Source organism: Cherax quadricarinatus, chromosome 33 (assembly GCF_038502225.1).
Source record: "Cherax quadricarinatus isolate ZL_2023a chromosome 33, ASM3850222v1, whole genome shotgun sequence".
In the NCBI taxonomy this organism is placed as follows: Eukaryota; Metazoa; Arthropoda; class Malacostraca; order Decapoda; family Parastacidae; genus Cherax; species Cherax quadricarinatus.
The window spans coordinates 33,045,376-33,072,889 of NC_091324.1; the positions used below are offsets into that span (position 1 = coordinate 33,045,376).

The 27,514-nt window shown below is 45.1% G+C and overlaps 1 protein-coding gene across 1 annotated transcript in view; it reads right to left on the minus strand.

Moving 5' to 3' along the window:
* Positions 1 to 27,514, minus strand: part of Naglu (N-acetyl-alpha-glucosaminidase) — a 443,026-nt gene that overhangs the window by 37,324 nt on the left and 378,188 nt on the right. Inside the window, exons 17-18 of the mRNA XM_070091031.1 lie at positions 17,882 to 18,002; positions 8,876 to 9,143 (exon numbers count right to left, since the gene is read on the minus strand). Of these exons, the coding sequence (XP_069947132.1) occupies positions 8,876 to 9,143; positions 17,882 to 18,002 (389 nt within the window). The remainder of the gene's footprint in view (positions 1 to 8,875; positions 9,144 to 17,881; positions 18,003 to 27,514) is intronic.

The following is a 27,514-nucleotide window of genomic DNA, read 5'->3' on the forward strand; positions in this document are numbered from 1 at the left end:
AGGAAGAGCAGACTGAGAGATCGATGCAAGAGAGAGTATGAGTCCGAGGATCAAAATGGGTGTGAGTACCTGTATTTAAAACATGGAGGGGGTGGGTGGCAAGAAAAGCCTCTAACTGAATTCCACGGGAATCACAGTGAGACCCCCCCCCCAGAGGAAATGGTGGGCATTAAAATCACCAAGTAACAGAATCGGTGGCGGTAATGACGAAACAAGGAAGGCAAAATCCAGAATAGATAATGCCCGAGAAGGAGAGAGATATAAAGAACAGAGCGTATACCAACTATGTAAGTGGATATGGGCTGCTGTGTAATGCAGCGAAGTATGAACAAATAGCTGATGGTACGGAATATCAGTGCGGAGAAGGGCACTTTCATTAAAGGTCCCATCAGGAAAAGGATCTGAAGAATACAATAAATTATAGCCTGAGATGTGAGAAATAACAGCAGAGTGTAATTTTGGTTCCTGTAAGCAAACACCAACAGGGGCAAACTGGGAGAGTAACATCTGAAGCTCACCCCAATTACCCCTGAGGCCGCGTATATTCCACTGTAAATAGGCCATGATTGGCAATGATAAAGATACTTGAAATCCGCAGGTAAGGGTTCCTACGGACTAGAAGGGTTAGAAAAGTCCACATGCGGAGGCAGTGGAAAACGTTCAAGCAGCGAAGGAAAGGTGCGCTGTGAAGAAAGGAATTGCGCAGATGGAGCAGAGGAGAGAAAGAGCGGAAGGTGGATCAGTGTCCATTGATGGTTTGGTCTCTGCAATATATTCAGAGATTGCTTCAAGTGTTTCGGAATTCAGAGATGTCGTATGGGAGACAATATTGGGAATGGTAGGGGGAGGATGAGTAAAGATTGGAACTGTATTGGACTGTACCAAGGTAGGGGGGGGCGAAAGGGTGGAGGGAACTGGAGAAGCGTGGCAGGGGACAGAAGATGCAGGAACCTGGGAGGTGGCAGAAGAGGAAGAAACTTGGGAGGGAACAGGGGAGGAAGGTACATTACGAGGAGGGTGAACCTCTGTACTTGTAACTGAGCCAGTGAGAGGGGAAGAACCAGGGACAGAGACAGGGAGGGTAAAATGAAGTGGAAGATGGGTAGGAGGTGTTAACGGACCTTTTTTTGACTTTTGAGAAGTAGAGGGACGATTGGGAGGTGTCGTACGATGTCTCGTCGATACTGAAGCTTGTGAGAGAACTCTCAGAAGCGAGATTAGACTGAGGCGTTGAAGTAGGGACGTCTGAGCCGAGGACAGCAAAAGGATTAGATACAGGAGTGATTATGGGAGAGGTAACCACAGAGGTGGGTGTAGAAGATGGGATACCAGAAGTGGGGGGACGTTTTGAAACACGGGAATAAGAAACACGTGGGAGTCTCCCTTGGAGGCGGAGATGAGAAACTGCCATGGCATAAGGGAGACCTTCCGTCTCTGAGGTAACGGATTTCCCGCTCGTTTAAATAGACCTGACAACGGCGAGAGTACGAAGGGTGAGCCTCATGAGAGTTAAAGCAAGAGGGAGATCGATTGCAAGACGTATTAGAATGGTCATCGGCACCACAGACTGGGCATTCGGCGATAGATCTGCAATATTTCGCTGGATGGCCAAATCGCCAGCAATTTCTACACTGTTGTGGTGTAGGGATCACCTTTCGAACTTGTAACCGATGTCCTGCTATATAAACTGAGGATGGGAGTTCTCGGCAGGAAGAACGTAAGTGTCTACCTTGAGGATTGGGAGATCTTGGAGTTCCAGCTGTTCTAGAATGTCAGTGCCACATGTCTGGAAATTTTGTTGACCTATGGTATGGGGCAGAATGACGGTACCACTACAAGAATTGAGGGAATGATGTTTTTCAAGAGTGACAGGAACAGTATCGATATGGGAAAGACGAGAGAGCTCATGAGCCTGGGTAGCATTCTGTACAGTAATGATGCGTGTACCGCTCTTAAGAGCATGAAAAGAAATCTTTACCAACATGGCGTAGGAGTGCCTTGCCAATACTATGGTCAGAAAGATGGGCAGTAGAGGAAGTTGGTCGTAAAGTGAAGAATTTAGTCCACTGTTCAGTCTGAAACTGAGCGTGGAAAGGTAGTGAAGGACGTGTCGATCGTTTCTGAGAAGAACGAGAAGGTGGAGAAGTATCATCAGCAGGTAATTGTCGTTGGTGTTTAGGCGTGGGACCAGAGTTGGTCCGACGTGGAACGGGTCGGCGATTTGAAAACTGCCGCACCGTAGAGGGAGAGGCCGGAAGCATAGTCAGAGGAGAGCGAAGGTCCGATAAATCGAAGGAGTCAGTCGAGGCCTCAGTACCTGAAGCGGGCGAGGAAACAGCACCGGCAATAGGTACAGAGGCATGAGGAATGTCTGAAGAGTGGTCCAAAGACGAGGCGGGGTCAGAACGGGGTGCGGTATCAAGAAGGGGCCCGGGGGTACCAGGTTCATGGATTAGGGCTGCCATGGTTAGGTTACTTCTTTCTTTTTGTTTTTAAGAAAAAAAAAAAAAAAAAAAAAAAAAAAAAAAACAAAAAAGAGAGGAAAAGAAAATAAAGAAAAAAAAAAAGGGGGGACCAGGGAGGGATAGTTCCTAGGAGGAATGAAAGGGCCAGAAATCTCCCTCCGCGCCCAAGAGGACCTCAGCACCGCAAGTAGCGCAGATGCAGCATGGAACCCGTGCCATACCCTACCCATCATGCTAGTAAACTAACAATCCGGGATAGCAACCTCACATCTGCCGAGCTACCTCGGTGGACAAAAGAGGGCGGCTGGATATCCGCCACAAAGCATACCTCCTTCGGCCACCACCCCCGGAATCCGAAAGGTGGCTTCCAGAGATACACCCGTCGCCCGAAAGACACCCAAAGCTACTCCGGGATACCGGAGAGGGATCGGGACATCCCCAGGTGATCCAGATTCCACGGCAAACTACGCCACCGCTAAGAACCTCAACGGAATGGGATGGACCCCGGTATCCTTTCCCCTACCTAGGAACTAGCGCGCCTGTGGGAGAAATCCCAAAGGACAAAAAGAGGATGGGCAAAAGGGAGGGGTGGGGAGGAGGAGGAAAGGAAAAAGGGGAGGATGGGGAGGATGGGATAGGGGAGGGGAGATTGGGGGGTAATTAGGTTCGGTCTGAGGAAGAAGACCGATAGGTCTAATTCCTCAGACCAAGAGCCTCTTCACCACGCCAAGGAGCCCCCCTTGAAGAGGGCTTGGGGTATAGGTTATGGAGTACTGTAAAAAAAATAGTGGTCCCTCGTTTTTCGTAATTAATCCATTCCTGGATGTGTGACTATTATCGAAATTTACGATTTTCGAATCTATTTACCCTTAAGAAATTATGTAAATCCAATTAATTCATTCCAGACACCCAGAAGTATCAACAATTTATTACCTTAAAGATAGATTCATATGCACAAAAGAATGAACATTCAACATGAGTCACCTTTTTTTTAAGGCTGTTTTTGATGAATGGAAGACAGGGAGGAGGAGAGAGGGAAGAGTGGGTATTGTTTGGAAGAGGAATCCCCCTGTATAAGGACTCTAGGTCACTTCCCTAGCTTAAATAGGGATTTACATGCAGAAAAGAATGCCATATAAATTTAAAGCACTAATAAAATGTATAAATGAACATTGGTAATAGGGGTAGTTCATGAGTGGAACGGTCTGCCTAGTAGGGTGATCCAAGCTAAAACATTGAGTAGTTTCAAATTTAGGTTGGATAAATACACGAGTGAGGGGTTGGATTTGAATCGGGCTTGCACAAGAGTAAATAGGTTTATCGAAGCTTATTGCTTGGGTAGCAGTTATGCTGTTAGTGGGTTGGATTTGTGAAGGACCTGCCTAGCATGGGCCAACAGGCCTATTGCAGTGTTCCTCCTTTATGTTCTTATATGGGCACGGCATTTTCTAGGGTGGTCAAATTTTCACGTTTTATCTGTTTTTCCAGATTTCCCATGCCTGCAGATACCAAGTGCACAGTATGTGCACAGGCTTGGTTTCCGTTTGCCTTGGTTTTCTGCTACTGTATTCCCTGTTGGTGCATGTTTACCTGTCTCATTCTTATCCTCACTAGTACTAACAATGGAGTTTTAGCAGCAAAGATTGGGAACCATAACCTAGCCATTGTGGGTGTATACAAGCCTCTGGATGCAACGTACCAATAATTCCAGGAACATCTTTTGAAATTAACCACTGTCTGGAAAACCTAGCTCCTGCACCCCTCCTGGGGATTTCAGCCTAAGGCACCTAAAATTTAGCAATATGGCAAATAATGTTGCAGCAGAGATAACACCAGGAGGCAGCCTGGTGGCTAAAGCTCCCGCTTCACACACGGAGGGCCCAGGTTAGATTCCCGGCAGGTGGAAACATTTTGACGTGTTTCCTTACACTTGTTGCCCTGTTCACATGGCAGCAAATAGGTACCTGGGTGTTAGTCGACTGGTGTGGGTCGCATCCTGGGGGACAAAACTGAGGAGCCCAATGGAAATAAGACAGTCCTCGTTGATGCACTGACTTTCTTGGATTATCCCGGGTGACTAACCCTCCGGGGTTAAAAATCCGAACGAAATCTTATCACACACACACACACACACACATACACACACACACACACACACACACACACACACACACACACACACACACACACACACACACACACAGAGCTTTTAAACCTCTTCACCAAATTCACCTTAAACCAGCAAATAATAGAGTCTACAGGATTGGAGAATATGCTGGATCTCATCTTCACTAACAATGATGATCTGATACGAAATATATCAAAAACAATATACTCAGATCACAACATAAAGGAGGTACAGACATATGCGGGGCCCCAGACCGACAAAATGTGATCAGTCACGAGGGAGCCTTCACCAAATTAACTTTAGTAACAAAAACATAAGGTGGGACCAAGTAAACCAAGTCCTAAAAGATATAAACCGGGAAGACAAACTAAGCAACACTGATACTTCCCTATGCCTAGGACAAATTAACTGTGGCACTTGAGGTATGCTCAAGGCATATTCCTTTAAGGAAAAGATATAAACTAGAAAGAGAAAGGCGCTCCCTTTACAGACGAAGGCAAAGAATAACAGCGGTTACAAGAGGCCAATATATCTGCAATACGTAGGGAGACAATGGTCAGAAATAGCAAACATCGAATTAAAGCAAAGGAATCTTACCGGAGTCAAGAAACGCGAATAGAACTAAAAGCCATAAATGAAATTGAAACAAACCCAAAGTATTTCTTTTCTTATGCCAAATCAAAGTCTAGAACACCATCCAGTATTGGGCCCCTACTTAAACAAGATGGGTCCTACACAGATGGTAGCAAGGAAATGAGCGAGTGTTATGGTTCGAATCTTAATCTTTAGCCAGGTTAGTGCACTCCGTAAGAACACACTTCATAGAATGAGAGGATATGGTTCCAAACTTTGGAATGTAAGGCACAAATAATAGTTACTCGGTCTTTTCTAGTTACTTTTTATTTAAAAGTTTAAATACTTCAGATATTCATAAATATCTATTAAATATCACTCTCAGAAACTTTCCTTCACACAAGAACTCTTAAATAGAATGTACATGATAGACCTCCTCTGGAGACTGTCAATATGGTCACTACACTTGATAATGATCACAGGAATATTACTGCTTCCTCAATAGTAACATTACTTGTGTGTAAGTACATATATTGAGAATTAACACTTTCACCGAGTAACTCCCTGGCATAAGGAATATATCACAAAGTTCTAAGCTTGACACTGGTCGTCACATTGTAACCTGAAGGTAACAGTATATAATTGTCCGCAGACTTCACTTCACAATAAATCACAAGGTGATTCAGGAGTTTCTATAACACAATTCTCTATCTAAGTAAGAATAAGGCGGAGTACTAGGAGGGTAGTTCAGTCAATGCACACTGAGTCGGCAGAGAGAGCGAACTGCCATATACAGTAAATTCCTTCATGACATCAACTCGTCAAAAGGGGGAGAAGGTAGAGCGGTGCGAACTACCCACCAATGGAGATACCTTGTTATAAACCTTAGCCAGGTGTACCTACCTAACACATTACTCAACATTATATAAATATATACATCATACCCGGGTATATTCCTAAATCAGATAATATTATAAACTAGTGGAATCTTTAATTTAGCTAATATTAAAGAAACCCCGAGTATAATATTAAGTGGATAACACAAATTAATCCCATTATGACCTTGGTCATAACAGTGAGCTACTCAAGTCCCAATATGTCTCAGTTTTTAGCGAGCTGCTCACCAGACTGAGAGTCGAAGACCTAAATTAATTTTTTATGAGAGAGAGACAGAATTTGGTAGACACACACTTATCTGATATTATCTTTACGCCAAAGGACTTCGAAAAGACGATAAATGACATGCCCATGCACTCTGCCCTGGGCCCAGACTCATGGAACTCCGTGTTCATCAAGAACTGCAAAAAGCCCCTATCACGTGCTTTTAACATTCTGTGGAGAGGGAGCATGGACACGGGGGTCGTCCCACAGTTACTAAAAACAAGACATAGCCCCACTCCACAAAGGGGGCAGTAAAGCAATAGCAAAGAACTACAGACCGATAGTGCTAACATCCATTATTAAAATCTTTGAAAGGGTTCTCAGAAGCAAGATCACCACCCATCTCGATATCCATCAGTTACACAACCCAGGGCAGCATGGGTTTATAGCACGTCGCTCCTGTTTGTCCCAACTACTGGACCACTACGACAAGGTCATCGATGCTTTAGAACATAAAAACATAAGAACATAAGAAAGAAGGAACACTGCAGCAGGCCTGTTGGCCCATACTAGGCAGGTCCTTTGCAATCCTTCCCACTGACAAAATATTTGCCAACCCAATTTTCAATGCATTGAAAATTGGGTTGGCAAATGCTCTAGAAGACAAAAAGAATGCAGATGTAATATACACAGGCTTTGCAAAAGCCTTTGACAAGTGTGACCATGGTGTAAAAGCGCACAAAATGCGTGATAAAGGAGTAACAGGAAGAGTCGGTAGATGGATCTATAATTTCCTAACAAACAGAACACAAAGAGTAGTAGTCAACAGAGGAAAGTCTGAGGCGACTACGGTGAAAAGCTCTTTTCCGCAAGGCACAGTACTCGGACATAGACAGGGATATAAGCCACAGCACCGTGTCTTCCTTTGCAGATGACACCAGAATCTGCATGATAGTGACCTCCATTGAAGATACTGCAAGACTCCAGGTGGACATCAACCAAATCTTTAAATGGGCTGCAGAAAACAATATGAAGTTCAATTATGAGAAATTTCAATTACTCCGATATGGAAAACGTGGGGAAATTGAAACTTCATCAGAGTATAAAACAAATTCCAACCACACAATAGAGCGATAAACTAATGTCAAAGACCTGGGAGTGATTATGTCAGAGGATCTCGCCTTCAAGGACCATATCATTGTATCAATCGTATCTGCTAGAAAAATGACAGGATGGATAATGAGAACCTTCAAAACTAGGGATGCCAAGCCCATGATGACTCTCTTCAGGTAGCTTGTTCTATCTAGGCTGGAATATTGCTGCACACTAACACCACCTTTCATGGCAGGTGAAATTGCTGACCTAGAATATGTACAGAGAACCTTCACGGCGCGCATAACGGAGATAAAACACCTCAATTACTTTGAACGCTTGAAGTTCCTAAACCTGTACTCCCTAGAATGCAAGAGGGAGAGATACATGATTATATATACCTAGAAAGTCCTAAAGGGACTAGTACCAAACTTGCTCACGAAAATCACTCCCTATGAAAGCAAATGACTCGGCAGACGGTGCAACATCCCCCCAATGAAAAGCAGGGGTGCCACTAGCAAGATCAGAAACAACACATTAAGTGTCAGGGGTCCAAGTCTGTTCAACTGCCTCCCAGCATACATCAGGGGGATTACCAAAAGACCCCTGGCTGTCTTCAAGCAGGCACTCGACAGGCATCAGAAGTCAGTACCTGACCAGCCGGGTTGTGGTTCGTACACTGGATTACATGCGGCAAGCAGTAACAGCCTGGTTGATCAGGCCCTGATCCACCATGAGGCCTGGTCACAGACCGAGCCGCGGGGGCGTTGATCCCCCGAACTTTCTCCAGGTATATTGGGTTATCCCGAGTTATATTGGGTTATCCCGGGTTATATTAGGTTATCCTTGGTTATATTGGGTTATCTCAGGTTATATTGGGTTATCCCGGGTTATATTTGGGTTATCCCGGGTTACACTGGCTTATCCCGGGTTGTATCAACATAATGTACTTTAATATCTGTTTTCAAGATCATTGTTAAAAATGTTGTATGTTGTGTGTACTAAACTTGACTGTAACTTAGTTACTCTATTTATTTATTTAGTTTTTTACATAGAGAAAAGTTTGGACCTGTGTTGAACATAATTGTGTTGAACTGGAGAGACTGAAATATTGTTTTTCATGAGATAATTTCTGAGTGTTGCATGTGATTACCTTGAGCCCTTCCATGCTGACAGTTTGATGATGCAACTTCTAAGGAGTTTTAAGCTTGCTGTGCTTGTGTATTTTAGAATGCTGGTCTCGTTTAAAGATTTGAATTAGATTATGACTGTATGTCCTAATTTACTATTTTTATTGAAGAAATTTAAATATCAGTTTCCATATGGCGACTTGCTAATGACTTTTCTGGTTACCTTTAAATCTTTAATGGTAATATTTAACTGCACTGTGAACGCATGTCGCACTCTGCACTATTCCAAAATTGTGGAATGAGGTAAAAGGGGAATGGAATTATGGAACATAATTAGGGGATACCTTTCTCGGATCAGGCCACATACATGCAGTTACAACACTTACCTTGAGGGTCAGTAGGATAAGTGACATTAGTTTCCTTCGTAAAGGGATCTTCAACAAGTGTAAATAGATCCCAGTTGAATTGTTCTTCATTGAAAGGCTTTCCTTGTTCCAGGCTTGTCTCAAGGGTCTCTGAGAAGAACTCCCAACGTGGCTTAATGTAATTTGTAATCAGTCCAGACCATTGCTTTATGGCGTAGTCATGAATCTCTCCAGTGGGTCCCCACAGTGAGATCTGATTGAGTGCGTTGAAGATGTACTGATCACGCTCCTGTTGGAAAACCCTGTACTTAAAAGTGGTTTCATTACAAAAAAAGGTAACTTAAACAATATGATATCTGACAAAATTAAATGAACGATATTCCAGAGAAGACATGATAATAACGTACATAATAGCAAATGGGCTTATCATAGTGGACAGGGAAAGACCGTTCTAAGGGTAGGTAGGATATGAGGATTTTTTCCAGCCTCCGGGTGATTTAGAAGAGGAATGTCTACGATGAAGAGGTGGAGGAAAACTCCGTACACAGTTTTAAATACAGGTACAATAGGACTTACAAGGCTAGTTATGAGGCTGGGAGAGGAGTTGAGAATCAACCCATACAACCATAATAGGTGAGTACAAGTAACTCACTATGCATATATGTTATTAAAAGGGAGCTGAGGGGCATATCCTAAGAGGAGAGGTTAAGGAAAATCGACCTGACAACATTGAAGGACAGGAGAGATACGGAGGATATGATAACGACTTATAAAATACTGAGAGGAATTGACAAGGTGGACAGATGAAGGAAACAGTGGATGTTACAAGGCTATGAGTGGAGAATTACTCAGAAAGATGATTTTGACTTTTTCCTAAGGGAATATCATAGCTACCTGGTGGAGCTGGGAATATCATAGCTACCTGGTGGAGTTGGGAATGTCATAGCTACCTGGTGGAGTTGGGAATATCATAGCTACCTGGTGGAGTTGGGAATGTCATAGCTACCTGGTGGAGTTGGGAATGTCATAGCTACCTGGTGGAGTTGGGAATGTCATAGCTACCTGGTGGAGTTGGGAATGTCATAGCTACCTGGTGGAGTTGGGAATGTCATAGCTACCTGGTGAGTTGGGAATGTCATAGCTACCTGGTGGAGTTGGGAATGTCATAGCTACCTGGTGAGTTGGGAATGTCATAGCTAGCTGGTGGAGTTGGGAATGTCATAGCTACCTGGTGGAGTTGGGAATATCATAGCTACCTGGTGGAGTTGGGAATGTCATAGCTACCTGGTGGAGTTGGGAATGTCATAGCTACCTGGTGGAGTTGGGAATGTCATAGCTACCTGGTGGAGTTGGGAATGTCATAGCTACCTGGTGGAGTTGGGAATGTCATAGCTACCTGGTGGAGCTGGGAATGTCATAGCTACCTGGTGGAGTTGGGAATGTCATAGCTACCTGGTGGAGCTGGGAATGTCATAACTACCTGGTGGAGTTGGGAATATCATAGCTACCTGGTGGAGTTGGGAATGTCATAGCTACCTGGTGGAGTTGGGAATGTCATAGCTACCTGGTGGAGTTGGGAATATCATAGCTACCTGGTGGAGTTGGGAATGTCATAGCTACCTGGTGGAGTTGGGAATGTCATAGCTACCTGGTGGAGTTGGGAATGTCATAGCTACCTGGTGGAGTTGGGAATGTCATAGCTACCTGGTGGAGTTGGGAATGTCATAGCTACCTGGTGGAGTTGGGAATGTCATAGCTACCTGGTGGAGTTGGGAATGTCATAGCTACCTGGTGGAGTTGGGAATGTCATAGCTACCTGGTGGAGTTGGGAATGTCATAGCTACCTGGTGGAGTTGGGAATGTCATAGCTACCTGGTGGAGTTGGGAATGTCATAGCTACCTGGTGGAGCTGGGAAAGTCCTAGCTACCTGGTGGAGCTGGGAATGTCCTAGCTACCCAGTAGAGCTGGGAATGTCTTAGCTACCTGGTGGAGCTGGGAATGTCATAGCTACCTGGTGGAGTTGGGAATATCATAGCTACCTGGTGGAGTTGGGAATATCATAGCTACCTGGTGGAGTTGGGAATGTCATAGCTACCTGGTGGAGTTGGGAATGTCATAGCTACCTGGTGGAGCTGGGAAAGTCCTAGCTACCTGGTGGAGCTGGGAATGTCCTAGCTACCCAGTAGAGCTGGGAATGTCTTAGCTACCTGGTGGAGCTGGGAATGTCATAGCTACCTGGTGGAGTTGGGAATATCATAGCTACCTGGTGGAGTTGGGAATATCATAGCTACCTGGTGGAGTTGGGAATGTCATAGCTACCTGGTGGAGTTGGGAATGTCATAGCTACCTGGTGGAGTGGGAATGTCATAGCTACCTGGTGGAGTTGGGAATGTCATAGCTACCTGGTGGAGTTGGGAATGTCATAGCTACCTGGTGGAGTTGGGAATGTCATAGCTACCTGGTGGAGTTGGGAATGTCATAGCTACCTGGTGGAGTTGGGAATGTCATAGCTACCTGGTGGAGTTGGGAATGTCATAGCTACCTGGTGGAGTTGGGAATGTCATAGCTACCTGGTGGAGTTGGGAATGTCATAGCTACCTGGTGGAGTTGGGAATGACATAGCTACCTGGTGGAGTTGGGAATGTCATAGCTACTTGGTGGAGTTGGGAATATCATAGCTACCTGGTGGAGTTGGGAATGTCATAGCTACCTGGTGGAGTTGGGAATGTCATAGCTACCTGGTGGAGTTGGGAATGTCATAGCTACCTGGTGGAGTTGGGAATGTCATTGCTACCTGGTGGAGTTGGGAATGTCATAGCTACCTGGTGGAGTTGGGAATGTCATAGCTACCTGGTGGAGTTGGGAATGTCATAGCTACCTGGTGGAGTTGGGAATGTCATAGCTACCTGGTGGAGTTGGGAATGTCATAGCTACCTGGTGGAGCTGGGAAAGTCCTAGCTACCTGGTGGAGCTGGGAATGTCCTAGCTACCCAGTAGAGCTGGGAATGTCTTAGCTACCTGGTGGAGCTGGGAATGTCATAGCTACCTGGTGGAGTTGGGAATATCATAGTTACCTGGTGGAGTTGGGAATGTCATAGCTACCTGGTGGAGTTGGGAATGTCATAGCTACCTGGTGGAGCTGGGAAAGTCCTAGCTACCTGGTGGAGCTGGGAATGTCCTAGCTACCCAGTAGAGCAGGGAATGTCTTAGCTACCTGGTGGAGCTGGGAATGTCATAGCTACCTGGTGGAGTTGGGAATGTCATAGCTACCTGGTGGAGTTGGGAATGTCATAGCTACCTGGTGGAGTTGGGAATGTCATAGCTACCTGGTGGAGCTGGGAATGTCATAGCTACCTGGTGGAGTTGGGAATATCATAGCTACCTGGTGGAGTTGGGAATATCATAGCTACCTGGTGGAGTTGGGAATGTCATAGCTACCTGGTGGAGTTGGGAATGTCATAGCTACCTGGTGGAGTTGGGAATGTCATAGCTACCTGGTGGAGTTGGGAATGTCATAGCTACCTGGTGGAGTTGGGAAAGTCATAGCTACCTGGTGGAGTTGGGAATGTCATAGCTACCTGGTGGAGTTGGGAATGTCATAGCTACCTGGTGGAGTTGGGAATATCATAGCTACCTGGTGGAGTTGGGAATGTCATAGCTACCTGGTGGAGTTGGGAATGTCATAGCTACCTGGTGGAGTTGGGAATGTCATAGCTACCTGGTGGAGTTGGGAATGTCATAGCTACTTGGTGGAGTTGGGAATATCATAGCTACCTGGTGGAGTTGGGAATGTCATAGCTACCTGGTGGAGTTGGGAATGTCATAGCTACCTGGTGGAGTTGGGAATGTCATAGCTACCTGGTGGAGTTGGGAATGTCATAGCTACCTGGCGGAGTTGGGAATGTCATAGCTACCTGGTGGAGTTGGGAATGTCATAGCTACCTGGTGGAGTTGGGAATGTCATAGCTACCGGGTGGAGTTGGGAATGTCATAGCTACCTGGTGGAGTTGGGAATGTCATAGCTACCTGGTGGAGTTGGGAATGTCATAGCTACCTGGTGGAGCTGGGAAAGTCCTAGCTACCTGGTGGAGCTGGGAATGTCCTAGCTACCCAGTAGAGCTGGGAATGTCTTAGCTACCTGGTGGAGCTGGGAATGTCATAGCTACCTGGTGGAGTTGGGAATATCATAGCTACCTGGTGGAGTTGGGAATGTCATAGCTACCTGGTGGAGTTGGGAATGTCATAGCTACCTGGTGGAGCTGGGAAAGTCCTAGCTACCTGGTGGAGCTGGGAATGTCCTAGCTACCCAGTAGAGCTGGGAATGTCTTAGCTACCTGGTGGAGCTGGGAATGTCATAGCTACCTGGTGGAGTTGGGAATGTCATAGCTACCTGGTGGAGTTGGGAATGTCATAGCTACCTGGTGGAGTTGGGAATGTCATAGCTACCTGGTGGAGTTGGGAATGTCATAGCTACCTGGTGGAGTTGGGAATGTCATAGCTACCTGGTGGAGTTGGGAATGTCATAGCTACCTGGTGGAGTTGGGAATGTCATAGCTACCTGGTGGAGTTGGGAATGTCATAGCTACCTGGTGGAGTTGGGAATGTCATAGCTACCTGGTGGAGTTGGGAATGTCATAGCTACCTGGTGGAGTTTGGAATGTCATAGCTACCTGGTGGAGTTGGGAATGTCATAGCTACCTGGTGGAGTTGGGAATGCCATAGCTACCTGGTGGAGTTGGGAATGTCATAGCTACCTGGTGGAGTTGGGAATGTCATAGCTACCTGGTGGAGCTGGGAATGTCCTAGCTACCCAGTAGAGTTGGGAATGTCTTAGCTACCTGGTGGAGCTGGGAATGTCCTAGCTACCTTGTGGAGCTGGGAATGCCATAGCTACCTGGTGGAGCTGGGAATGTCCTAGCTGGCTGGTGGAGCTGGGAATGTCCTAGCTACCTGGTGGAGTTGGGTATGTCCTAGCTACCTGTTGGAGCTGGGAATGTCATATCTACCTGGTGGAGCTGGGAATGTCCTAGCTACCTGGTGGAGCTGGGAATGTCATAGTTACCTGGTGGAGTTGGGAATGTCATAGCTACTTGGTGGACTGGGGAATATCATAGCTACCTGGTGGAGTTGGGAATGTCATAGCTACCTGGTGGAGTTGGGAATGTCATAGCTACCTGGTGGAGTTGGGAATATCATAGCTACCTGGTGGAGTTGGGAATGTCATAGCTACCTGGTGGAGTTGGGAATGTCATAGCTACCTGGTGGAGTTGGGAATGTCATAGCTACCTGGTGGAGTTGGGAATGTCATAGCTACCTGGTGGAGTTGGGAATGTCATAGCTACCTGGTGGAGTTGGGAATGTCATAGCTACTTGGTGGAGTTGGGAATATCATAGCTACCTGGTGGAGTTGGGAATGTCATAGCTACCTGGTGGAGTTGGGAATGTCATAGCTACCTGGTGGAGTTGGGAATGTCATAGCTACCTGGTGGAGTTGGGAATGTCATAGCTACCTGGTGGAGTTGGGAATGTCATAGCTACCTGGTGGAGTTGGGAATGTCATAGCTTCCTGGTGGAGTTGGGAATGTCATAGCTACCTGGTGGAGTTGGGAATGTCATAGCTACCTGGTGGAGTTGGGAATGTCATAGCTACCTGGTGGAGCTGGGAAAGTCCTAGCTACCCGGTGGAGCTGGGAATGTCCTAGCTACCCAGTAGAGCTGGGAATGTCTTAGCTACCTGGTGGAGCTGGGAATGTCATAGCTACCTGGTGGAGTTGGGAATATCATAGCTACCTGGTGGAGTTGGGAATGTCATAGCTACCTGGTGGAGTTGGGAATGTCATAGCTACCTGGTGGAGCTGGGAAAGTCCTAGCTACCTGGTGGAGCTGGGAATGTCCTAGCTACCCAGTAGAGCTGGGAATGTCTTAGCTACCTGGTGGAGTTGGGAATATCATAGCTACCTGGTGGAGTTGGGAATATCATAGCTACCTGGTGGAGTTGGGAATGTCATAGCTACCTGGTGGAGTTGGGAATGTCATAGCTACCTGGTGGAGTTGGGAATGTCATAGCTACCTGGTGGAGTTGGGAATGTCATAGCTACCTGGTGGAGTTGGGAATGTCATAGCTACCTGGTGGAGTTGGGAATGTCATAGCTACCTGGTGGAGTTGGGAATGTCATAGCTACCTGGTGGAGTTGGGAATGTCATAGCTACCTGGTGGAGTTGGGAATGTCATAGCTACCTGGTGGAGTTGGGAATGTCATAGCTACCTGGTGGAGTTGGGAATGTCATAGCTACCTGGTGGAGTTGGGAATGTCATAGCTACTTGGTGGAGTTGGGAATATCATAGCTACCTGGTGGAGTTGGGAATGTCATAGCTACCTGGTGGAGTTGGGAATGTCATAGCTACCTGGTGGAGTTGGGAATGTCATAGCTACCTGGTGGAGTTGGGAATGTCATAGCTACCTGGTGGAGTTGGGAATGTCATAGCTACCTGGTGGAGTTGGGAATGTCATAGCTACCTGGTGGAGTTGGGAATGTCATAGCTACCTGGTGGAGTTGGGAATGTCATAGCTACCTGGTGGAGTTGGGAATGTCATAGCTACCTGGTGGAGCTGGGAAAGTCCTAGCTACCTGGTGGAGCTGGGAATGTCCTAGCTGCCCAGTAGAGCTGGGAATGTCTTAGCTACCTGGTGGAGCTGGGAATGTCATAGCTACCTGGTGGAGTTGGGAATATCATAGCTACCTGGTGGAGTTGGGAATGTCATAGCTACCTGGTGGAGTTGGGAATGTCATAGCTACCTGGTGGAGCTGGGAAAGTCCTAGCTACCTGGTGGAGCTGGGAATGTCCTAGCTACCCAGTAGAGCTGGGAATGTCTTAGCTACCTGGTGGAGCTGGGAATGTCATAGCTACCTGGTGGAGTTGGGGATGTCATAGCTACCTGGTGGAGTTGGGAATGTCATAGCTACCTGGTGGAGTTGGGAATGTCATAGCTACCTGGTGGAGTTGGGAATGTCATAGCTACCTGGTGGAGTTGGGAATGTCATAGCTACCTGGTGGAGTTGGGAATGTCATAGCTACCTGGTGGAGTTGGGAATGTCATAGCTACCTGGTGGAGTTGGGAATGTCATAGCTACCTGGTGGAGTTGGGAATGTCATAGCTACCTGGTGGAGTTGGGAATGTCATAGCTACCTGGTGGAGTTGGGAATGTCATAGCTACCTGGTGGAGTTGGGAATGTCATAGCTACCTTGTGGAGCTGGGAATGTCCTAGCTACCCAGTAGAGTTGGGAATGTCTTAGCTACCTGGTGGAGCTGGGAATGTCGTAGCTACCTTGTGGAGCTGGGAATGTCCTAGCTACCTGGTGGAGCTGGGAATGCCATAGCTACCTGGTGGAGCTGGGAATGTCCTAGCTGGCTGGTGGAGCTGGGAATGTCCTAGCTACCTGGTGGAGTTGGGAATGTCCTAGCTACCTGGTGGAGCTGGGAATGTCATAGCTACCTGGTGGAGCTGGGAATGTCCTAGCTACCTGGTGGAGCTGGGAATGTCATAGTTACCTGGTGGAGCTGGGAATGTCCTAGGTACCTGGTGGAGCTGGGAATGTCCTAGCTACTCAGTAGAACTGGGAATGTCTTAGCTACCTGGTGGAGCTGGGAATGTCCTAGCTACCTGGTGGAGGTGGGAATGTCATAGTTACCTGGTGGAGCTGGGAATGTCCTAGCTACCTGGAGTTGGGAATGTCTTAGCTACCTGGTGGAGCTGGGAATGTCCTAGCTACCTGGTGGAGCTGGGAATGTCTTAGGTACCTGGTGGAGCTGGGAATGTCCTAGCTACCTGGTGGAGCTGGGAATATCCTAGCTACCTGGTGGAGCTGGGAATGTCCTAGCTACCTGGTGGAGCTGGGAATGTCTTAGGTACCTGGTGGAGCTGGGAATGTCCTAGCTACCTGGTGGAACTGGGAATATCCTAGCTACCTGGTGGAGCTGGGAATGTCCTAGCTACCTGGTGGAGCTGGGAATGTCCTAGCTACCTGGTGGAGCTGGGAATGTCCTAGCTACCTGCTGGAGCTGGAAATGTCCTAGCTACTTGCTGGAGCTGGGAATGTCCTAGCTACCTGGTGTAGCTGAGAATGTCCTAGCTACCTGGTGGAGCTGGGAATGTCCTAGCTATCTGGTGGAGCTGGGAATGTCTTAGGTACCTGGTGGAGCTGGGAATGTCCTAGCTACCTGGTGGAGCTGGGAATATCCTACCTACCTGGTGAAGCTGGAAATGTCCTAGCTACCTGGTGGAGCTGGGAATGTCCTAGGTACCTGCTGGAGCTGGGAATGTCCTAGCTACCTGCTGGAGCTGGGAATGCAGAGAAGTGAGAGCAGAGTAATGCAAAAGACAGATTACTATCGATGTGGGTATAAAAAAAATATTTCCAGATTAAGATTAGCTTGAAAAAAACCTGTGGAAGGCAAAACAGAACACGTCATAGCAGGATATCTGAAATATACCAGGTAGCCACAAAAAAACATTTGAACCATTAAGGACGAGAATATATAGAAGAGAGAGAAATCATATGGTTTAGATAGCAGTGTAGCGAAGCGAAGGCTGAATAGAAAATGATATGGAAAATACATACGAAAATTAAGACGGAGGAAGAATGACTTTGCTAGTATAAGTAGGGAAATAGAAATAGATTATAACAGAGCTAAGGTTAAGTATATAGTTGCGAGAGACAATATTTGATGTTATAACACAAGTTGAGAATCATATAACGTGGATGCAATAAAAAACAGAGCTAGTAAAGGAGTAGTTATCTTAGTGGAGATTTGAAGAAATTCAAAACAATTAATGAGAGGTACCAGAAAGGTCGATGAAAACGTACTTGTACCAATATAATTAGATATGAAGAAAGTAGGTACTTTACTGGATCAATAATTAGATATGAAGAAAGTAAGTACTTTACTGGTTCAATGAAAGGAAACAGAACTCATCACAAAGATTAAGAAAACTCATCTATAAGCCACGTTAGTTTTCTTGCCTTTTCATTGGTGGCCCAAGACGCAGCATCTTCAAGCCAGCGTCCAAGAAGAAAGTCTGGAGATGAGCCCAGCAAGAGGTCCAGATCAGTTAAAATAACCTGCAGTAGGTGATGAGACTCTCTGTGGAGGAACAACCACTTCAAGCTTAGTGTCTGCAAAATAATTACCTCAAAAAGAAGCCATCTCGATAAGCATAGCTTGATTAATGATACTCAGCATGGATTCACAAGAGGCCGGTCTTGTCTAACTAATTTATTAACTTTCTTCAGTAAAGCTTTTGAGGCTGTTGACCACAATAAAGAATTTGATATTATTTACTTAGATTTTAGTAAGGCTTTTGATAGAGTTCCGCACCATAGACTGTTAAAGAAAGTGGCAGCTCATGGCATTGGGGGAAAAGTGCTCTCGTGGATCGAGTCATGGCTCACTGACAGGAAGCAGAGAGTGTCCATAAATGGGGTTAAATCCGAGTGGGGATCTGTAACAAGTGGCGTTCCACAGGGATCAGTCTTGGGCCCATTGTTGTTTATAATATATATCAATGATCTTGATGAGGGAATTACTAGTGATATGAGCAAATTCGCCGATGACACAAAGATAGGTAGGATAATTGATTCAAACGTAGATGTTAGGGAACTTCAGGAGGATTTAAACAAACTCTATTCTTGGTCAGAAAAGTGGCAGATGCAGTTCAATGTAGATAAGTGCAAGGTTCTGAAGCTTGGGAGTGCCCATAACCCTAGTACTTATAAATTAAATGATGTAGAACTTAGCCATACAGATTGCGAAAAGGACTTGGGGGTTATGGTGAGCAGCAACCTTAAACCAAGACAGCAATGCTTAAGCGTACGTAATAAGGCAAATAGATTACTGGGATTTATATCAAGAAGTGTAAGCAACAGAAGTCCAGAGGTCATACTGCAGCTTTATACATCATTAGTAAGGCCTCACCTTGATTATGCAGCTCAGTTTTGGTCTCCGTATTACAAAATGGACATAAATTCGTTAGAAAACATTCAGCGTAGGATGACTAAATTAATACATAGCATCAGAAATCTTCCTTATGAAGAAAGATTGAAGACTCTTAAGTTACATTCACTTGTTAGACGAAGAATGAGGGGAGACCTGATCGAAGTGTATAAGTGGAAGATAGGTATTAATAAAGGGGATATTAATAAGGTCTTGAGGATGTCTCTCCAAGAGAGAACCCGCAGTAATGGATTTAAATTAGATAAGTTTAGATTTAGAAAGGACATAGGAAAGTATTGGTTTGGAAATAGGGTAGTTGATGAGTGGAACAGTCTACCTAGTTGGGTTATTGAGGCTAGGACTTTGGGTAGTTTCAAATCTAGGTTGGATAAGTACATGAGCGGGAAGGGTTGGATTTGAGTGGGACTTTCACATCAGAGCTTATTTCTTGGGTAGCATTGAAAATTGGGTTGGGTAAATGTTTTGTTAGTGGGATGAATTGTAAAGGACCTGCCTAGTATGGGCCAGCAGGCCTCCTGCAGTGTTCCTCCTTTCTTATGTTCTTATGTTCTTAAAAAGCAATGTATAATTCTCTTACTCTCTGAAAATTTCATAAATGGTATAATAGCACAAGTTACACTTGTCAGCGTGTCAGCGTGCCTCGTTGTGCTCCGGGTTTTTCGTGTTTTCACGGTCGCTCTTACGTGCTAGAACTTTAATTTGTGTCATCAATCCTATACGATACATCCCTCTAGCGCCTGGAACAAATCTTGGGCGGAAAACATTATATACTGAGTCAAAAAAGGAGAATTAGTGTGCACTAGCAGAGTTTACTGCCAGAGGGGAATCATAGGCCTGTCCCGTGTGGAAAAAAAAATAATAATTGAACTTTTCATGTCAGAGGAAAGAAAGTCTCCCTGATAACATTGAGTATACATAGTGTATAGTGTATACTACAGTGGCTCCCTAGTATATTGATGATAAAGGCTAAAGTGTCATTTGAAAACAGGTGAATTTGTAAATGAAGTGATAAGCCTATAGAGGCAGGTGCCAGAAGTCGCCAGAACTTACCACAGGTCAGCTGTTTTTTAATAATCTTCCTGGCTTGCCAGTGTACTCGCATATAATCTAGTGATACCAGTGATTAGCAGAATACAGTGTTGTAGTAGCAACTAACCAGTATTATAATGGTACTTAGTGGAGTGGAGTGACTTTCATTAGTTTCTTTTTCTTGAAATACGAGACGTTACTGTGAATTTCATATAACCTGTAGTTACCAGCAGTCGAAATATACACAACGAGAAGCAATTATTACTACAGAAAAAGCGTCCTTCCTCCAAAATTTGCACCAGTCAACTATAGTGATAATATAGCATTTATTGTGGTGGAGACGGAAAAAAGAAAAAAAAAAAAAAGAGAAAAGCCAGATACAGCGATTGATAAACAAGGAGGTGACCGTTCGTCATTGTAGGAGCTGCCAGATATCACCGGCTCTTCAACACGCAAGTTATACTTTTGTATCAGTCAAATCACATATTACTCGGGTAGATAATTTCCAGTAGATCCTTCATGTGTTAGCTCAAATCACCGACCAGTATGTTTTAAAATAAGTGACCCACTGATCAGAGCAGATCGTCTGGCCCGAACCCTTGCCTGGTCCGAACCCTTGACTGGTCCGAACCCGGGACTGGTTTCAAACAGTTTCGTTGGACAATAAAGCAGACTGTAAACGGATGGGGTTGTAGGCGCCCTATAAACACAAACATTAAAAATCAGGAACGTGACGGTAAGCTGTCCAATATACAAAAAGAGTTAGAAACAGAAATACAAATAGCTAGAGCTTCATTTAAGGTTATTAATAGAATTTTCAAGAGGTTGCTAGTAGAATTGCAGTAAATCAACCATTCAAATCATTATGAAGCCCTGTGTAGTCTGTGGTCAGTCAAACAAACGGGCTTCCACATGGATAAATTGTCATTTTTGTGGAAATTGGTGTCACGCCCCTTGTGCAGATATCCCAGAACTAGCTACAAGCAGTATTAAAACAGAGAAGTGTTTTTGGGTATGCTCAAATGAGGAAAAACTGTGGACTAAAATCACAAGGGTATTAAAAGAGGACAACATCAAAGCTGCTTTCATAGAAAACCTGGAAGCTTTCTACAACAGATGGGAACATAAAATGTCTGGGCTGAATGGTACTGCCCTTGATACTGGCCATGTAGTCATAAACTGTAAGGCTGGAGGTGATGTCCTGGTAGTCAGTAAATGTGGGGCTGATAGTGCTGTCCTGGGAGACAGTAATGGTGAAGCTGGAGGTGCTGTCCTGGGAGACAGTAATGGTGAAGCTGGAGGTGCTGTCCTGGGAGACAGTAATGGTGAAGCTGGAGGTGCTGTCCTGGGAGACAGTAATGGTGAAGCTGGAGGTGCTGTCCTGGGAGACAGAAATGGTGAAGCTGGAGATACTGTCCTGGGAGACAGAAATGGTGAAGCTGGAGGTGCTGTCCTGGGAGACAGAAATGGTGAAGCTGGAGATACTGTCCTGGGAGACAGTAATGGTGAAGCTGGAGGTGCTGTCCTGGGAGACAGAAATGGTGAAGCTGGAGATACTGTCCTGGGAGACAGAAATGGTGAAGCTGGAGATATTGTCCAGGGAGTCGGGAATTATACGCAGGAAGGAATACATATAAATGACCTCATAGGGGACAGGAGCCATAGTAGGGAAACAAGTGTAGTCAAAGATAAGATAAAACCAATATTGCAAACTAGAAATACCGCAGGAAATAGCAAACAAGAGGACTCCAATAGCAATAGTGAGGAAAAATTACCAAAAACAACTGGTGGGAGCTCCATTGTTGGTGCTAGGGAGGATAGAAGTAAGACAGGGAAACATGCACCAACAGGGAATACAGTCACAGAAACCCAAGGCAAGCGGAAACCAAGACTGTGCACATACTATGCACTTGGTATCTGCTGGCATGGGAAATCTGGAAAAACAGATGGGACATGCAACTATGACCACCCTAGAAAATGCCATGCCCATATGAAAACAGGAAAATGCAAACTCCCTTCCTGTAAGCTTTTTCACCCTGAAATGTGTACCTCTTCAGTACAGGAAAGACTGTGCTATAACTTAAATTGCCAGGCATACCATCTAAAGGGGACAAAAAGATACAAAACATCCAGGCCAGGGGAAAACCTGGGTAGCCACAGCCACTCAAGAGGGAGAGGTTTTTTAGTGCCAGGAAGGAAAAAAAACTGGCAGGAAATGGCAGAAATCGTACACCAAATCCAGTCATTCCTGGAGTGGAACCACAGTCGATGGCCTCCACTCCAAACCAACAGATACAGATACTAATGCCGAAAAAAAAATCCCCCCCCAGTACCAACAATACCACCAGTCCGATAACATTCTTCTTTGCAAATATACAGGGTCTAAAGCCAGCTACAAACAACAAAATACCTTTCATCCGTGGACTGCTTGCAGAGGCAAAGGCAATGTTCGCGGCTTTCACTGAGACCCACATAAAGGATCACTTGGACAACGAAGTATGGATCCCAGGTTACAACCTATACAGATGTGACAGAGTGAACAGGCAAAAGGGGGGGGTTGGCCTGTACATTGCAGAGTCACTTGTTTGCACAGAACTGCTTAATGCCTCAAATGACGTAGTGGAAGTTTTAGCAGTAAAGGTCGAGAACCAAAACCTAGTCATTGTGGTAGTCTACAAGCCTCCGGATGCAACATCCCAGCAATTCCAGGAACAGCTGTTAAAAATTGACCACTGTCTGGAAAATCTTCCAGCTCCTGCACCCAACATCTTGCTCCTGGGGGATTTCAACTTAAGGCACCTAAAATGGAGGAATATAGCAAATAATATTGTTGCAGAAAAAACACCAGGAGGCAGCTCTGATGAAAACTCACACTCACACGAGCTTTTAAATCTCTGCACAAAATTCAATTTAAACCAGCAAATAATAGAGCCTACAAGACTGGAGAATACACTAGACCTCATCTTCACTAACAATGATGATCTGATAAGAAATGTCACCATATCAAAAACAATATACTCAGATCACAACATAATTGAGGTTCAGACATGTATGCATGGAGCCCCAGACCGACAAAATGAGACTAGTCATGAGGGAGCATTCACCAAATTCAACTTCAAAAACAAAAACATAAAGTGGGACCAAGTAAACCAAGTCCTAACCGATATAAGCTGGGAAGATATACTAAGCAACACAGACCCAAACTTATGCCTAGAACAGATTAACTCGGTGGCACTCGATGTATGCACAAGGCTTATTCCTCTAAGAAAAAGGAGGAGTAGATGTAAAATAGAAAGAGACAGGCGCTCCCTTTACAGGCGACGGAAAAGAATAACAGAGCGGCTAAAAGAGGTCAATATATCTGAAATGCGCAGGGAGACACTGGTCAGAGAAATAGCAAGCATCGAACTTAAGCTAAAAGAATCCTTTAGGAGTCAGGAATCGCGGGAAGAACTAAAAGCCATAAATGAAATCGAAAGAAACCCAAAGTATTTCTTCTCCTATGCCAAATCAAAATCGAGAACAACGTCCAGTATTGGGCCCCTACTTAAACAAGATGGGTCCTACACAGATGACAGCAAGGAAATGAGTGAGCTACTCAAGTCCCAATATGACTCAGTTTTTAGCAAGCCGCTAACCAGACTGAGAGTCGAAGACCAAAATGAATTTTTTTATGAGAGAGCCACAAAATTTGACTAACACAAGCCTATCCGATGTTATCCTGACGCCAAATGACTTCGAACAGGCGATAAATGACATGCCCATGCACTCTGCCCCAGGGCCAGACTCATGGAACTCTGTGTTCATCAAGAACTGCAAGAAGCCCCTATCACGAGCCTTTTCCATCCTATGGAGAGGGAGCATGGACACGGGGGTCGTCCCTCAGTTACTAAAAACAACAGACATAGCCCCACTCCACAAAGGGGGCAGTAAAGCAACAGCAAAGAACTACAGACCAATAGCACTAACATCCCATATCATAAAAATCTTTGAAAGGGTCCTAAGAAGCAAGATCACCACCCATCTAGAAACCCATCAGTTACACAACCCAGGGCAACATGGGTTTAGAACAGGTCGCTCCTGTCTGTCTCAACTACTGGATCACTACGACAAGGTCCTAAATGCACTAGAAGACAAAAAGAATGCAGATGTAATATATACAGACTTTGCAAAAGCCTTCGACAAGTGTGACCATGGCGTAATAGCGCACAAAATGCGCGCTAAAGGAATAACAGGAAAAGTCGGTCGATGGATCTATAATTTCCTCACTAACAGAACACAGAGAGTAGTCGTCAACAGAGTAAAGTCCGAGGCAGCTACGGTGAAAAGCTCTGTCCCACAAGGCACAGTACTAGCTCCCATCTTGTTCCTCATCCTCATATCCGACATAGACAAGGATGTCAGCCACAGCACCGTGTCTTCCTTTGCAGATGACACCCGAATCTGCATGACAGTGTCTTCCATTGCAGACACTGCAAGGCTCCAGGCGGACATCAACCAAATCTTTCAGTGGGCTGCAGAAAACAATATGAAGTTCAACGATGAGAAATTTCAATTACTCAGATATGGTAAACATGAGGAAATTAAATCTTCATCAGAGTACAAAACAAATTCTGGCCACAAAATAGAGCGAAACACCAACGTCAAAGACCTAGGAGTGATTATGTCGGAGGATCTCACCTTCAAGGACCATAACTTTGTATCAATCGCATCTGCTAGAAAAATGACAGGATGGATAATGAGAACCTTCAAAACTAGGGAGGCCAAGCCCATGATGACACTCTTCAGGTCACTTGTTCTATCTAGGCTGGAATATTGCTGCACTCTAACAGCACCTTTCAAGGCAGGTGAAATTGCCGACCTAGAAAATGTACAGAGAACTTTCACGGCGCGCATAACGGAGATAAAACACCTCAATTACTGGGAGCGCTTGAGGTTTCTAAACCTGTATTCCCTGGAACGCAGGAGGGAGAGATACATGATTATATACACCTGGAAAATCCTAGAGGGACTAGTACCAAACTTGCACACGAAAATCACTCACTACGAAAGCAAAAGACTTGGCAGACGATGCACCATCCCCCCAATGAAAAGCAGGGGTGTCACTAGCACGTTAAGAGACCATACAATAAGTGTCAGGGGCCCGAGACTGTTCAACTGCCTCCCAGCACACATAAGGGGGATTACCAACAGACCCCTGGCAGTCTTCAAGCTGGCACTGGACAAGCACCTAAAGACAGTTCCTGATCAGCCGGGCTGTGGCTCGTACGTTGGTTTGCGTGCAGCCAGCAGCAACAGCCTGGTTGATCAGGCGCTGATCCACCAGGAGGCCTGGTCACAGACCGGGCCGCGGGGGCGTTGACCCCCGAAACTCTCTCCAGGTAAACTCCAGGTAAACACGTGGTAGATGGGCCCCAGGTGGCACTGAGACCGTAAACAACAGTAATCGACACCAGTCACAGGATTGTCACAAGTACAGTAACGTTAGAAAAAAATCAGGGGAAGCTGTAGTTGTAGTAGTAGCAGTAGTAGTAGAAGTAGTACTAATAGCAGTAGTAATAGTAGTATTAAAAGTAGTAGCAGTAGTAGTAATAATAGTAGTAGTAATAATAATAACAACAACATTAATTATAAATTAGTGTCAAGTGTAATCTCTGGTCTGTCTGGGGTTCAGGCAGTCCTCTTGAACACAGACGTCATCTTACTCTTGCAAAGGCAGTCAAACAAGAGAGTGATGAAGGTAACGGTGCCCGTGGCCTAGTGGCTAAAGCTCTCGCTTCACACCGCGAGGGTCTGGGCTCGATTCTTAGCGAGGGTAACAATATTGGGCGTGTTTCCTTACACCGGTTGTCTATGTTCAATCCATCAAAATGGGTACCTGGGTGTTAGTCGACTGGTGTGGGTCGCATCCTGGTTATCGATAAAACTGACTTAATTTACCCGAAATGCTCAGCATAACAAGCGGCTTCTATATAGTAGTATGACATTGATGTCAGATATGGTCTGTATACCTTGTACATGTACTTGTAGTAAATAAAGATATTATTTTTTTTTATCTTAAGATAGTGAAATATAACGTTGTTACATCTGTGACGCTCAGTGGTTCATTATTTTCTACTCATCCACCACAACGTTTTCTTTACCGCCTGCATCTTATTATATTTTGTTCCATTATGGTACGTTATAATTGGTTAATTTTACGAATACAGGACAACCTAATTAAACCTAACCCAATCCAGCCTAGCTTAGCATAACGTAACCTAGCTCAGCCTAACCTAACCTAGCTTAGCTTAACCTAACCTAGCTTAGCCTAACCTACCTTAGCCTAACCAAACCTTGCCAAACCAGTAAATCTGCTGCAGAAATCCGATAGATATTTATATGAATTAAGAGGATGGGTTGTTGAGTTAAAATATACTGAAAGATTAGGCTGAAACGTGTATTTTTTCAGGGCGTATCGGTCCCTCCAGGACCACTGAGAATCACAACTAAGCGAGGAAAAAAGACGAGAAGGCAGGAGAGAGAGGGGGAAAGAAGGTAGTAATAATAGTAGTAGCAGCAGTAGTAGTAGTAGTAGTAGTAGTAGCAGTAAAAGCAGTAGCAGTAATGATAGTAGAATTGGCTGAAGTAGTAGTAAGGACATAAGAAAGAACACTGCAGCAGGCCTACTGACCCATTCGAGGCAGGTCCAAGTCACCACCCGGCTTAAACCAATGATCCATCTAGCCAGGTCAGGTCACATTCACTTAAGGAAGGGTCACGGCCTCAGATCTATTAGCACAAGCTAGTCAGGTCCGATTCACTCCCACTCATGTATTTATCTAACCTGTTTTTAAAACTGCACAACGTTTTAGCTTCTATAGCAGTACTCAGGAGTTTGTTCCACTCATCCACAACTCTATTACCAAACCAATGCTTTCCTATATCCTTCCTGAAATTGAATTTTTCCAACTTGAAAACCATTGCTGCGAGTCCTCTCTTGGCTAGATATTTTTAGCATGTTATTTATATTCATTTTATTTATTCCTGTTTTCCATTAAACACCTCAATCATATCCCCCCTAATTCTACACCTTTCTAGAGAGTGCAAATTCAGGGCCTCAATCTATCCTCATAGGACAGACTGAGGGCATAGTAGTATTAATAAAACTCATAGCGTTATAATTAGTAGCAATAGTAGTAGTAGTAGTAGTAGTAGAAGTATTATTTTTTTTTATCACACTGGCCGATTCCCACCAAGGCAGGGTGGCCCGAAAAAGAAAAACTTTCACCATCCATCATTCACTCCATCACTGTCTTGCCAGAAGGGTGCTTTACACTACAGTTTTTAAACTGCAACATTAACACCCCTCCTTCAGAGTGCAGGCACTGTACTTCCATTATTATAATAAAAAAAAGAAACGCTAAGCCACAAGGGCTATACAGCGTTGCAGGGTAGGGAAGAAAGCGAGGGTATTGGACGGCAGAAGGGGGGAGGGATGATCAGTAGGTTACAGAAAACAGCGGGGCAGGGGATAGTGCGGGGGTAGAGGGTAGCAAGAGATTGAGGTAGAAAGGGCTGAAGGTATCAGAGTTTGTGAAGTAAGTCAGTTGTTGTCAAAAACTCAATGAGAG